The 14,958-nt window shown below is 37.9% G+C and overlaps 3 protein-coding genes across 3 annotated transcripts; 2 read left to right on the forward strand and 1 right to left on the reverse strand.

Moving 5' to 3' along the window:
• Nucleotides 1-437: 437 nt before the first annotated feature.
• On the forward strand, nucleotides 438-5,915 carry LOC137960452 (uncharacterized). The gene is made up of 6 exons (XM_068808084.1): nucleotides 438-664; nucleotides 744-851; nucleotides 1,391-1,515; nucleotides 2,015-2,115; nucleotides 4,345-4,404; nucleotides 5,613-5,915. Exons 1-6 carry the CDS (start codon nucleotides 439-441, stop codon nucleotides 5,695-5,697), a joined length of 705 nt encoding a protein of 234 aa, XP_068664185.1. The 5' UTR covers nucleotide 438; the 3' UTR covers nucleotides 5,698-5,915.
• Nucleotides 5,916-6,575: 660 nt separating this feature from the next.
• LOC137960043 (psbP domain-containing protein 1, chloroplastic) lies at nucleotides 6,576-9,548 on the forward strand. Its single transcript, XM_068807507.1, has 3 exons — nucleotides 6,576-6,812; nucleotides 7,984-8,402; nucleotides 9,163-9,548. Exons 1-3 carry the CDS (start codon nucleotides 6,614-6,616, stop codon nucleotides 9,379-9,381), a joined length of 837 nt encoding a protein of 278 aa, XP_068663608.1. The 5' UTR covers nucleotides 6,576-6,613; the 3' UTR covers nucleotides 9,382-9,548.
• A 1,860-nt stretch (nucleotides 9,549-11,408) lies between these two features.
• On the reverse strand, nucleotides 11,409-14,819 carry LOC137959778 (Golgi apparatus membrane protein-like protein ECHIDNA). The gene is made up of 6 exons (XM_068807128.1): nucleotides 14,673-14,819; nucleotides 14,003-14,059; nucleotides 13,713-13,916; nucleotides 13,494-13,553; nucleotides 13,192-13,318; nucleotides 11,409-11,708 (listed from the first exon to the last, which is right to left on the reverse strand). The coding sequence occupies exons 1-6, from the start codon at nucleotides 14,685-14,687 to the stop codon at nucleotides 11,620-11,622; spliced, it is 552 nt and encodes a 183-aa protein (XP_068663229.1). The 5' UTR covers nucleotides 14,688-14,819; the 3' UTR covers nucleotides 11,409-11,619.
• Between the last annotated feature and the right edge of the window lie 139 nt (nucleotides 14,820-14,958).

Genomic DNA, 14,958 nt, shown 5'->3' on the forward strand with positions numbered 1-14,958 from the left:
AAATAAAATAATAATTAATTTTTTTATTAAATATTTTTTAAAATAATAATAATTAAATTCTTTTTTTTTTTCAATGGGTTCGAAACAGACCCTAATTGATTCTTTGTGGCAGTTGGGGTGATTAGTATTGGGCTTGGCCCAATAGGCTTTTTGAATTAAAGCACGTGGTAATCATGGTTAATTAAGTCTCAACTCTCCACGGATTTGGATGCCTTAAAATCTGATAAAGAGGTGAGCCACTTCCAATTTTTTCTAAATAAAAATTATTTTAATAATTTTAAGAAAAATAATTTTATTTTGAATTTTATTATAATTTATAGTCAAAATAATTTATGGAAACTTATTCATGTTAATTAAATAATTACATAAAATCAAATATTATATAATAAAAGGAGCAGTTGTTGTACGGTTTGAAATGCTCACTGTAATTTGCGACCAATGAGCGGCCTTATCAACTTGCCATCCATCGCCCTCCCGGAGAATGATCCTCCGCCGGCGCTGGCGGCGGCGCCGTTACAGTCGCTGCAAAAACAGTGTCAGGAACCTTTTTGTATCTCCAGAACTCGCAATAGGCGAAATGTCGTCCTCCTCCCTCTCCTCTCCCTCACCCTCACTGGTCTCAATTCTCACCCTGCCCAGGCTACCGGCAATACCTTCTCTTTCGGTAAATATAGAGTATGTCTTCTCTTTTATCCTATTGATTGTTGCATATATTGTAACTTTGCCGTCGATTGATTACGCAGGCGGACCGAAAGAATGGCTGAAAGAGCAGAAGAAGAAGACATCCAAGTTCCTATTGGCGCCCATTGATGCGTCGCGGCAGAGCCTTCGAACCGCCTCCCTCTTGCTCTGTATGTTTTCGTATTGAGTATCTGCCTGTCGGACTAGCCGAAACCTTTTCTCTCAGCTAATAAATGCAAGATTTTTATACTCACTAATGTAGGTGGGGCTACCTTTTAACACTCCCCATCACGTATAGTTACGTGGATAATTTGGGTAAAGACCCTCATGTGGTGGCACATAGATAATTTGGGTGGATGCCTACATATGAGAACCTTGCTATGATACTATGTTAAATTGGGTCCAAGGCCTTATCCTAAAATGACTAATCACTTAAGAAACCTTTGTATGTGGGACTATTCTTAACACTCCCCCTCATGTGTAGACACGTAGATAATTTGGGTAGATGTCCACATATGAGAACCTTGCTCTGATACCATGTTAAATTTGGGTCGAAGCCCTATCCCAAAATGACTAGCTACTTAGGAAACCTTTTCTCCCAGCTAATAAATGCAAAATCTTTATACTAACTAATGTATATGGTACTATCCTTTAACACTTTCTTTCTCTCTTATTCTTATTATTTTATTGTTCGTTTGATCCTATACAGCTGCAGAATCGCTTCTAGATGAGGACATGCAGCAAGTTGGGAAGTTGTTAAAGACTGCTTCGAGGGATTGTGTTCTTCAGGAGAGGAACTCATTTCTCACTTTCCAATCGCAGACAGGGGTTGAGGTTTGTTTTCTCTTTTCTTGAGTCTAGGATGGGATTATGATTGTCTGGTGCACAGCAAAGAGCAAACTTTCTCCTGGATAATTATTTTTCTGCCAGCCATTATCATAAAACTCCTGAAACTCTGACTTGATAACTCTCTGACGTTTCTCCTTCTAGTGAATCAGTAAAGAGTTTGCAGATATGATTAATCAACTAAACTTTGTCTCGCTTGTGCAGATTTACCTGGAATCAAATAGAAGTCTGACTGAAATGTTGTATCTAGATATATAAATTACCAAGTTCCTTTCATGAAATTAAGATTCATTTCCCTTCCTCCTAATTACTAAACCCTTACCATGCACAGTTTTATGTCTTGGCAGGGACATCCTTTATGACTTTAAAATAATGTTGATTTCTCTTCTGTATATGTAAAGATGGGCACTGAAGTTAAGCTACATTATCTTATAAGCTGGTCCATTTTAGAATTTGGCACTGATTCTCTGGCGAATTATTTGAGCAGGTCTGTACATTCAGTTTGATTGTGAAAAATGCAGCTTCTTTGCTTGACGACAGAAGCCCTATAAAGTTGAAAACTGAATCTGAGCTTGGTGATCTCATAAGGTGGTCAATTTTATTCCTTTTGATTCAATTTACTCAACTTTGTACTGCACTTTTTTTTATTTTTCTGGATGTGCCATTGCCAAAACATGAAGGAATTCAACAATCTTTCTTGCTTTCTAAATGAAGTTTGAATGTTATTATCAAAGATAATTTTTTTTTTTTTTATAAATACCTTGGTCCTCACTGATGCTGGACACTTTCGACCTCACAAAAGCATCTCTACTGAGTCTGCTGTTGGATTTAGGGGGTTTGGTGTGAAGCGAATTGCATTAGTGGATCATATGTTTCAAGGATTCGATTAAAGCAAAAATTTCTGACATGTTACTGTTTAAAAGAGAAAAATTGGAATTTAAGTAGTTATCCATCTTATTAGCGGTCTAATTCAGCTGGCTGGAATGGTTGTCATTAATCTGACCCCTCAACACACTACAGGACCTTATTCCATTCCCAATTTTGCCCACCCCACCAGCCTTGCTCCTTGATGGGGTTTCTTCTCCAACACAGGCCCTCCCCCAAGGAAACAATTTTTGACTCAGCCTACTTGATGCCATTTTGTTTCCAAAATGTTATGTTTTAAGTGGTTCATGTAATATTATTTAATTTTATGTTTTTGTACATATATTAATGCCAATACATTCTTAGATTCTAAATACTATGTAAACTATGTTGAATATATAATTTAAACATTTAATGCAGCAGGATTACACCCTATGTATATGTAGACTTACCTGTTGGAATATCTGTAAATACACTCTCCCCTAACATTAGAGAGGGGATCTGGCAAGGTGCTATGGCTCCTAACCTCTGCGAGGGCTTCACTCAAGAGCCACATGTCTATGCAGAGGCAAACACTGCCTTCTATTAGTTGTTGGCCCGAGGACTCTTGAATGGAGTTCTTGTGCAGGTGCAGAGCAGTCCTCACCTTATCTGCATCCCTCCCTATGACATTCCATAACACTTTCTATCCTCTCTCTTTAGATATAATTTAAACATGGATGTGAAATATGAAAAATTAGAAGAAATAGAGGATGAAAGAAGAAGAAAAGGAGAAGAGAAGTTGGAAAGAGGGTGTGTTAAGAAAGCAGCAGCCGCTGGGTCTGAGCTCGACCCCAGTCCTCTTCATAAACTCACTTAAGTTAAAAGAATACAAAATAACATATATACACCTCTATACATAAATTCTTATAACTCCCTACTTACACCTTAGAATGCCACAAACACTTAACCAAATCGTTCTCACATGAAGACAAGCTAATAGCTATCCTAAGAGGGACATACAAACATGGGAAATGACCAAAAAACCCTATATATATATTTCAATAATAGATTTTTATAAAAAAAGGCCATAGTTTCCCTCTTCTTTCTCGATGGTGAGAGAGGAGGGAAGCAGTGAGCCCTGGGGAGGTGGGGGGAGAGGCCATCCTCCCTATTTCATATACTCTTCCTTCTCCTTTCATGAAAGGAGGTGGGAGGAAGGAGGTAGTTTTCTCTCTCTCCTCCCCCTATATTAGATGTTTCAGAGTGATGCCCATTCTCTTGACAGAGAAGGGAGAGGCCGAGGGAGGAAGGGCCCACCACTTCTCTTCCTCTCTTTTGTCATTGGAGGGGAGGAGAGGAAAGAGGTATTGTTGTCCTTACCATTGGAAAAAGGTGGAGGGGTGTGCATAATGATTTCAGAATCAGGGGAAGCAGTGTAGAGACTGACATTCCTAGGATTGAACATTATTAACCCTTTTAGGCAATTCTCTGTCTGCCCCTGTGGTGTGGTAGCCCCATCCTTACTGTTCGATTTAACAGGGGAGCATGTTCTATGCCTTATTGCTGTCAATGCACCCTGAAGAATCTCAAACTAGTAAGACTTCTCAATCATCTCTCTAATTTTTCTCGGTGATTTGCCAAAGATTTAATGTTGTCCATGGTCTCTGTATCCTTGCTGTGGAAGGCCAACCTTTGTGTTAGTGCAAATTAGTAGTTTCTGATGCTTCTAATGGTATTACCGGCTTATACGTTGAACTTGATGACAAGTTACATGAGGTTATCTTGGAAATATGTTGTCTTGACAATTTGATTTATTGCATGCTACAATCTAACAGGACCTGTTTGCTTCCTTTTAGCAGAATCATTTTCAAACCGTGTTAATAAAAAAAGGCTCGTGCTCAAGATACAGATGTCTCATCTATAATATTAGACCGAAGAAAATTATAATGATTTCATTTTTGTGTGTCTCAGATCATTTAGTTCTCTCAGCGATGTTGCAAATGTCACCAATCTTCAAGTGGCCTCTGATAGGTATGCACTGTCATGATATAAGAAAAATTGCCATGTATGTGCGTATATCTGAGTCTATAAAGGGAAAATTATAACTCATTATGCTCAATATTTGGGAACGTAATAGCCCCCTTCCCCTCTGCCCGTTTATTCCATCATTTAAATAAGTGTGTATACTCTGTAGGCCTTAATTTAGTAAACTAAACCCAAGAGCTTTGAGCTGTGCTTGCATGCATTCGCTGCCATCTAGTTCCATCAGCTGTTTCTGTGGATCCTGGTGTTTGACAAACCTGGTCAGGGTTGTTCTTCAATATAAAATAGACTGATTCATTTTCTGCTGCAACAGTTTTTTGCTAGTACCGGCTTGTGGTTTAGGGTTGCTTGTTGCTCAAGTCTCTTCATTGTTGTCTGTAAAGTTGGGTTTACAGTAATTTTTGGCTGCTAAAATCTTCTTTTCTTTAAAGAAATCCATTAATAAGAGCCATGGATTTTTTTCATTCATCCAGGTGTGTTTCTAGTTCACTGAGTTGTTTCAATTTCTAACTGAAACCAGAGGAACGATATGTTTGCGTTTTGAATTCTCGTGCAAGTGTTCAGTAGGGCATTGCATGCAATAGGGTTCAATACCCAGAAAATGGGTTTGTATTGGTGGATTCCATTTTAATAAACTAAGTAGAGGTGGCTTCAGACTGAGCTTGAGGTGAGATAACAGTAGTAATCTTGGTGTGATTGTCACATCTGTGGAAGCTTTGAGACTGTTTGTCTGGTCATGTTAGGGTCTGTTTGGAACCCCTAGAAAAGAAAAGAAAATGAGAATTTGACCATTATTATTCCTAAAAATAGTTAGTGAAAAGGAGACAATGATCAAATTCTCCTTTTCACTAACTATTTTTGGACATAATAATGGTTAAATTCTTATTTATTTATTTATTTTTTTCTTTTCCACGGGGTTCCAAACAGACCCTTAAAAATTGACACTTCAAACAACCATAATCCTTTAATGTTGAATATTCTGTAAACATTCTGGGGCGTTTTTTGGTTGCATGCTAGTTAAGGTTCCAGCAAATTTTCAGGAACCCTAGTTACCTGCAAGCTATAATCTCGCGACGACCAACTGTGACAAAGCCATGTATGATACTGTTGTTTGCCAAATCTTGGCGTGTTCATGTATTTGTATAGTATGAATGGGACTTCCATTTTTGTATTACTGATCTTTCTTTGTGCTTCAGAGACAGGCTGAAGAACGAGTTGATCAGTACTTTATCTTCCCTAGACAAGTTTGAGCAGGGTATAAGGGACTGCCTTGACAGTTGACCATGAGGTGTGCAGTCTTCACTTATCCATGGAGACAAGATGGACCATGAGGTAGCCTTGACTATTCCTGAAATGTTTTGTACACAAGATGGATCATGACAGGATATTGGAGTATCAGTAATTTGGACTTGGGACAAGAGTCCTTATTTGAGATATATAGTGTACAAATGAAGTGACCTCATTACAGTCCAGGAATTAGATATATAGTGTTTGTTACCGCCAAGCTAAACTTGAATCTGCATATGTTCGATGTTCGAGCTTGGTTTGATCTTAATACTTCGAACTCAGTTCAACTTCGATCCTAAAATTAGAATCTAACTCAAACCCATTATTTTTAACTAGTTTGAGTCCGAACTAAATAAATAGAATATGGCGATGACCTTGGTACCATTGAACCACAAGGTGTCACAAAGAGGTCCAAAACTTTGTAATGGAGTATACTTAATAACCAACTTAATAAACCTAAAAAAATTATTGAACACCTCCATTAATAGTGCTTATTCTATTGACAAACAATAATATTAGATGTTGAAGGTGACAGCGGTTAGCTAATACACCCAAAAGACCGATCTGTTAAGTGCGAAAAACTATTGGACAGATCCATTCTGTCGGAACCACTATGACAGAAGGACCCAAAAAGGCCGACTCGTTTTGAGGATTGAGGTAAATGAGAGTAATTAGTAAATGATATTTTTATAAAAAAAAATCATTCCTAATGAGTAAGCTCACAAGCTAATAATCTTAGGAGTTTAGTTTTAAAATCTGAACTCAACCGAGCTACGAGCCGGTTTGGCTTGTGCCACCCCTAGTGGGAAAGAAACCTCTCGGCGGCTTGTTCTCGCTGATTCTATTTCTATCCACCTCATCCATAGTCTCTGCGTCACTCGATTTTAAGCTCATTCTAAGCTTCTGTTTCATGGCTTCTTTGCTCGAGCCGTTTCCCTGTCCTCATTATTCTACTCGTCCTACCGTCGTTCCGGTTTCTCAAAAATGGTTCACCCGGCTGTCTCTTGGAGGTTCCAGTACCTCTTCGCGTTCGTCGCGACTTATTTCTGCAGCTTGTGCCGATGATCCTACTCACGGCCGGCGAAGTGAATCGGTAACTACCGCCAAATGTGAGTCGGTTTGCGTTTCCTTTCTTCGTAAACATTTGGTGAATGCGTTAATGTACTGCATTTAGCCCTGGAATACATTTATGTGAAAGATACGTCCTTTGTGTGGTAGTGGTGATACTGGTACAGATTGGGCAAATTGCTGGTGCTCATATGTCCACATTAGTTTTATTTTGTGTAGATTTTGATTTGCTCAGCTGTTCATCATGAAACCCCTTTGTAGATGTTAATCATTGTTGCTTGCTATTCACTACTGGGACTCCGCCTGCAGTTCTTGCTAAAACCTATTTAATTTGATGTCATGACAGTCGGACCTTTGGAATTCATCCTAACTTTTGTAAAATTAGGAAGAAATGACCTGTTACTACTCTGGGCCGTCGATGAGCTAAAAGTTGGGATGTTAATTGTTAGAACCAATACTATGATTCACTGATTGCTAAAGCTGCTTAAAAGATTAGGGATTCAAACCAGGATGTTTTTTAACTATCCTTGAGTACGGGAAAAGTACACTATAGCTTCACTTTAGGAAACTAAAATCCCAAATTTGAAAATGGCTTGGTAAATACTGTTGATACTGGCTGAAGCTGAGCATGGATTTTCTTGTGGCACACCTTTTGTTCAGCTGTATGACGTATCTAAGGTGAACCTGTGCGATTGGGTTGGGTGGAGATTTTGAAAACCAAACCCAAAAACCAACTCCAAAACCCAAAAGAAACCTGTCCCTACAACCTCAACCCGATCCCCGCCCTCACAACCCCGTCCCTGTAAACTTGACCCATCCCCCTATCCCTGCCCCATCCCCATCCCTACCCAATTTTCATATCCCCACCCTGTCCTTGCTGGTCGGGTTTGGGGAAACCCATTCCTGACTTGAACCTAATGGATTTTTTTCCCCAACCCATGGGGTGAAACCCGAATGCCATCCATGGGTTTTTCAGGTCAGGTCCAGTCGGGTTGGGTTCCCCCAGAAACCCGACTCAATGGCCACCCCTACTTGTGCTTGGGATATATCATGCTCTGTTGCATTGATCTGCTTTTGTAGTTAACTACTACTTGTGATTATGGTTCTTGACTTTTTGTGTGCTACAATTATTTGCCAATACTTCACAATTTATTTATAAAAAAACTTAGCAAGTTATCTTCTCTATCATAAACAGAGCAAATTTTTTTGCAGTTTCTAGGAGGAACACTATGACCTTCGTATTCTCAAGTTTTATCTTCTCTCAAGGGAACCTACATGGTACCACCTTAGCTCAGCCACCAGTTGTGTTCAGGGAATATGTTGATACATTTGATGGTTACACATTCAATTACCCAAAAAACTGGATCCAGGTTCGAGGTGCTGGTGCTGACGTGTTTTTCAGGGATCCTTTTGTCCTGGATGAAAATCTCTCAGTAGAAATGTCTTCTCCTTCATCCTCTAGGTACAAAAGTGTTGAAGATCTGGGCCCCCCTCAGGTTGCTGGAGCAAAAGTACTCAAGCAATATTTAACTGAATTTATGTCTACTAGACTTGGTGTAAGGCGCGAGTCAAACATTCTCTCGACTTCCTCGAGAGTTGCAGATGATGGGAAACTTTACTATGAAATTGAGGTAAGGCTCCTCATGGTATGAGATGATTGGTATTGAAATACATTTGAGTTTGTTTATATATTTGGCATCCTCGTCATCTTCAGAACCCTGTTTCAAATATGTTGAGGTTGCAAGATGAATTCCTGATCCATGTTGCAACATGAGACAGAGTTTCTGTGCCGATTGTTAACTTGCTCGGTCCATCCTCCTCCTTTACAGAGGCCTAGGACTGGCAGCTTAACATTAATTGACCGAAATAGAGTCAGTAACATGAATTCCTGATCCATGTTGCAACATGGGACAGAGTTTCTGTGCCGATTGTTTAACTTGCTCAGTCCATCCTCCTCCTTTACAGAGGCTTAAACCTTAGCATTAAAATTTGAGAAATTCAAATCTTGAGGATGGTATAGGTAACTAACCCTTATGTTGGACTTTATAGAAAATTCTGATTTGCATCATGCATCAGAAACCAAGACCGAGTTTAATGACCTGTTCAGGCTGGCATTATCTGGATTATTCACTAGTGAATGTTAACCACATCAGTGTGATTATAGCATCTACTGATGGAGCAGTATTAGACTCCAAATTGAGCAACAACGCACATTGGCGTAAGAGTAGATGAATCTAATCCTGCATTTTAAATGTGCAGCTCTCTAAAAAGGTTCACAATACTGAATGATACTTTTAGTTAGCAGATAGATTTCCAATCCTTTTTGAATGATCTCTTGGGACTTACTGAGGTGCTTTCTGCTGGGATGTGCTTCCATTCAATTGCATGCAGGTAAACATAAAGTCATATGCAAACAATAATGAGTTGGCTGTTATGCCCCAAGACCGGGTTGTTCGTCTGGAGTGGGATCGTCGCTACCTTTCTGTTCTTGGAGTTGAAAACAATCGATTGTATGAATTGAGATTGCAAACGCCAGAAAATGTATTTCAAGAGGAGGAAAATGACTTGCGACGAGTAATGGATTCCTTCAGAGTAATGAAGGTGGACTAATATAACACAATTGCAAAATCAAAAGTTTTGGTTATTCATTTCCCTTCTTTTTGTTTAATTTATTGGTCTGTGGAATGCTTGCAAGAAACAAAAGTTCAGTACTCCATTCTTTTCTACTTTACAAAACATAAGTCGACTGCATATCCAATAGAGGAGAAAGGGAGAGAAAGAGAGAGAGACAGAGAATGACAGTTATTTGATGCAGTAGCTTTACAGACAGTGAAGGAGGGAAATCTGGATGTTTTTGCAGGTTACCTTCTCTGCACCCTAAGCACTGTACCGTACACGCCAATTTCTTCTCTACTGTACTGGAGCTAGAGAACTAATTCGTTTGGAAAGCTGTTTAAATTATTTCTTCCATGGACTATTATTGAGGTTAATCCAGTTGATGGTTGGATCTCCTTCCTATGTGAATGGTCTCATAAACGATTAGAGGAGACTTAACCCCAAAAATGATGGGTAAATCCAGTTCCTGCTGAAATATTTTCCCTTAACATAAAATCATTCAGAAAAAAAACTAGGAGAGAAAATCACTCTTTTAGTTAATAAAATTTTTCTCACAAAATGACGGAGTCCAGGGAAAAACAAGAAAAGAAATGGAAACTTGAAAGAAAATGTTAATTATTAAAATTTTAAAATATTATTAATTTTATTTTCTTTTTCATTTTTTATTTTTTGCAAATTATATTTTTCTTCTATTTTCTCTTTCATTTTCCATGGGTATCCAAATAAGAGAAAAAGAAATTTTTATTTTCTTTTTCTCCTCTTCCTTTTTGTATTCTAAAAACAAAACAAAAGAAAAAGAGAATTTAACCGTTATTATTTAAAAAATAGTTAGTGAAAATAAAATAATAATCAAATTCTTCTTTTCACTAACTATTTTTAAGAATAATAATAGTAAAAAAAAAATTTCATTTTTTTTCATGGGGTTCCCAACATACCCTTAAGCTGTGTTTGGAACACACAAAGTGGGGAGGAAAGAAGAGGGGAGACAAGAGAGATAAAAAAAAAAGATCAATTGTATAACATTTGAAATTCTGGGACTGGCAAATCCAAATGAAATAACATCAATTGGCTAAGACTGTTAAAATAATGATCCACTCAAAGCAAAAGCATGGAAGGAGACGACGACAATAAGCACGGATAGGAAGCTAGTTTTTTTTTTTTTTTTTTTTAAAGAGAGGAGAGTCTACATGCTCACAGAGCTACAAGATCAAACGAAATTTTCAGAGGACAACTACCTCTCAGTAGGAGAATATACAGAAAATCTCCTTGAGACAGCGCAAAATCTTCGTAGAGTGAAACTTAAAACCTCGAAATTAAAACTACCAATCAACTAAGAGAGGATTTTGACGAGAATGGGCTGTGGGGCGAAGCAATAGCAACAAAATAAAAATTTTGTTCGAAATCATACTTATTGATGAGATCCAGTAGAGAGCTTACCCGCAATCCGAGAGCTAGTTCTACTTGTTTGAAATCCAGCAGAGATGGCTGCATCAAATAGTCGAGATCGGTGGAACACATGCAGATGGACGACACAAACACGTCTTTTGTTTGATATTAGCCGCGTCGGGCTCTGGAGACGGGGAGTCCTACGGCATTAATTTCTTTACCCATTCTTCTTTCCTGTCAATAATATTGTTGTTTATCTTGGAAAGAAGATCTCATGCAGAAAACACTCCTGTGTCTATTGAATGAAAGGCCTCATGTAATAAAGATAAATTGTTCAGTAGTGGTGTCTAACATACAGGAGAAAGCTTGTCAAGCTCGTTCACCTGAGGTCTGGAAGTTGCTGAGAATGTGATAAAATTAACAACATTCTCCTTGGATATACTATGAGATTGATAGTCTGTTAAAATTTTCAAAAGCTTCATGTCTTATAAATATTTGCCACATAAGGATGCCAAAAAAGGAAAAGCAATTACAGATGCTATAGTGGGGACAAACCCCAGATGGTGGGTAGTGATATAATGAATACCACTCCTAGACTGATCTCACTTTCTAGGAAGAACAAATGATACAAGGTAGACACAGCAAAACATGGATCGAATGATGATAATGGGAAATATTATAATGTATTCAAAAAAAACGAGAAAAATTGGTTATATGCTACAAAAGTCAGGAGCCAGTGTATCAATCCCAAAACAGAGGGCCTTTCAATGGCCAAAGATCATGCACAGACATGTCCTGTTGATTATATTGTATATGTGTGGACCTTTATGTTGCATGCATCCGTGCTCAGACAACGCTGAAAGCTGACTGTATAGTTGATGTAACACGGGAAGCAATTGTCTGAGAAGCAAATGCTTGCAGCTGTTTCTTCGCATCTGTAGCACAGAAAGAGATTCATGAGAAAGACTGATAAAATATTTGTGCTATATGTGTTTGTTTCTGTATTACCAATTCTGATAAAATGAAGTAGAAAGAATAATAAATCCTGATGAAAAAGATTTCAAATTTGGGTAGTTGTATGGACTACAGAATGAAGTTGAAAGAATAATGAATCCAGATGAAAAAAGATTTCGAATTTCAGTGGTCACAAGGGGTACCAGATATCACCGCCCCCTAAGTACATTCAGAATTATGCATGCAAATCAGAAATTATCAATAGTAGTGCTAACCAACAGCATAGCCAGGAGAAGCGTACCCAATAAAAAATAAATAAAAGTTCTGACATAAGACTAACATAGTAAGGTTAAGGGAGTGAGTGTGGCCTATATAGTAGGTTGGACTCTAGAATGAGGATATCAAACAATGAATATTGTCTAATCATCTATACTCTTACATAATGAAAACCACAACATTCTGGAGTACATTTTGTTGTCTGACTAGTCAGTGGCTGAAGGTGTATTTATGATTGAAACATTCTGGATGTCAAACAACAATTTCAGTGAGTCCATTTTTTTAAAAATGTCCATCTGATGTGGAGGGGTTTTCAGAATGAAGATGGTACTCAGTTTTTCACCTACTCCTGTCTCGCTAAACACAGGAATAACAAACTTAAAGCCTGTTAAATGTTGCAGCCCATGAAGGCCAGAAACTGGGGTCAAACTATAGGAACAGTACGATAAGCCTATAAATCAGGCCAATCGAATAGATAATAAAATGGCCCATGTAGGAATGAACTGATACTGACTAAAACTTCTAAAAACCACCAATACATGCTGATTAAGTACCCAGGAATCAAAACATTATACTTAATTTTATTGATGTTTTCATATTTATACAAAGTAACAGGTATCCGCTGGAATTTCCAATACAAACTATGAATATACTCCATTTTAAAAGAAAAACTATGGTTCGACTTCATCTTTAAATATGTAATATATCTTTCATATTACTTTGACTGTGGCCTCAAATCATAGTGAAAGAACAGCTAACTGAACTGCTGCTTCATTTCAGTCCAAGCTCAACTACAATTAATAAATCTGTTGACCGAGTAAGCCCATTACTACTAAAGAAAGACTTTGATATAACACAAAAAAGAATGAGTAAAGGCACATGGAATTCGTCGATTTCCAATCCATAACATTAAGGATCTTGTTCGAAGTATTAGCCTAATTCTGAAACTCACTCGCATTTATATAAACCACAGATCCTCAGTGGAGGCCATCCTGTGGCAATCATAGATGACCAAGGGTTTTAAAGTAATTTTGGTTCCTAAAGCCAAAAAGAGAGAAAAAATTTCCAATGCAGTTTATTTCATGTGCTATGTTCTTGATCATGTAGGCCTCATCATAGATTTCACACCTAGTGCAAGTGATGGCTCTAGGCTCTATGGTTGCTCAAATAAGCTTAGTGCATACATACCTTTCCGGCATTTTGTGAAGCCAATGATATTTGCAATGCTCAGACTCAAACATACTCCAACCACTAGTAGATAATCAGCTTGAAACCTTATGAGTGAAAATATTCCAAGGAAAATCCATGCAGCTGCCTGCAAAGTGAAAAATCCAACACTAAAAATTTACAAAATACAACATGCAGTAGGGGTTGTCAGAAAAAAAATGCTATAGGTATTCGTTAGTGCTCAAGATTAAGTTACGTAAGGGCAACAAACTGGTCAGCAATCTGCACTTTGATTCAAAACACAGGACAGATAAAATACTTACTGTTAGATAAAGAGTCCACCAGAAGAGCCACGAATCTTTCTTGTTCATACGAGCCAAGGACTATAACACAATGACACAGATGAATTAAGACGTACAGTAATAAAGAAGATAATGAAAGTAAAATCACTCACTGGAATGGAAGGTATAAAGTTTAGTTGTTCCTGCTCTCCATGTTAAGTGCACACGTTTCGCATTGCAAAAGAAAGAAACAAAACGTACCTCTTGATCAAGGCATTCAAACTTCCAAACGCTTTCCCCTTGGTCATTTATTTCATTCCACCACCGCAGACCAACCAATATCCGACCACTCACATTTTTCACAACCCAAAAATCAAGAGCACCGAGAACAACGGTGACCACAAAAATGATAACAAAACTATCAAAGAAGAGAGCTGAAAGAATATAGAACGCCAGAGCTGCAGCCTGTAGTAGCCATGAGGCGGTAAGATTTTCAGAAGTAAAGGAAATCAAGCAAAACCAGAAACACTTGTAAGATACGAACACTATACCTTGAAGAGAACATGAAAGAAACATGTTTTGGGGTTAGCATAATTTTCCGTTAAGTTCTGCAGGACAAGAGAGAACAGATTTAGTTAGGCTTATAAAAGAAGAAATGACTGGCTCACAGAACAAGCAAGTAGTATTGAAACAGTTCATCTTATTGTTTAAAATTTTCTTAATTCTCTAAAAATAAGTTCACCCCAAGTGGAAATTAATATATCCTGGCGGGATGATCAACCAAGCGCCTAATGAGATCCGGAACTCCGAAAATACCTCCCAAACCGTGCTGTAAACAGACGAAAACCCAACTCCAACATTGAAACGATAACAAACACAAGTCCATTAAATTAAAAAGGGAATAAAGAAAAATTCACATTCATAACTGATAGTAGATCCATCATGACAGCATTCTCCATCGGAAAGAAAGACCTAACGGAGCCTGTACGACTGTCGAATTCATAAATCAAGAGAAGCAAGATCTACCGTTTCAATACCAACATATAACAAGTTCAGAATTAAAAAAAAAAAAACTTATGAGAACGCAAATGCACTAGAACTCCAAAGATATACGTCCGAGAAAGAAATGAAGAACTAAAACAATTACATTGGTCTCACATATATAAAGTAGTTGTAATTTCAGAAAGTACTAGGGCATACGTGGGAGAACGAAAAACTTACCTGATTCGGATCCATTTCTAGAAAGGATTTCAATTCAGCGAGATCCAAAGAGGATTTCAGATTACATGAACGTAGAGGACGGGGCCTCGTGTCTTCCGGTGTTTAATGTCTGAACAAAATCCCTTCCCTTCCATTTCTTGTTCCACAGATCTCTTGCTTGAAGGTTTAAAGAAAAATACCTAAAGTATCCACCATAAAGAGGCAAATTTGCATGTCTTGCCATCTTGTCGGTAGCTCAGACCGTTCGTCTTCTTAAAGAATAGGGGTAATTTAGTACTTTCAAGTA

This window comes from Aristolochia californica, unplaced genomic scaffold (genome assembly GCF_029961685.1).
Source record: "Aristolochia californica isolate CCGP_79_NKW_82.1479 unplaced genomic scaffold, dmAriCali1.0.hap1 SCAF_3, whole genome shotgun sequence".
NCBI classification, from domain to species: Eukaryota; Viridiplantae; Streptophyta; class Magnoliopsida; order Piperales; family Aristolochiaceae; genus Aristolochia; species Aristolochia californica.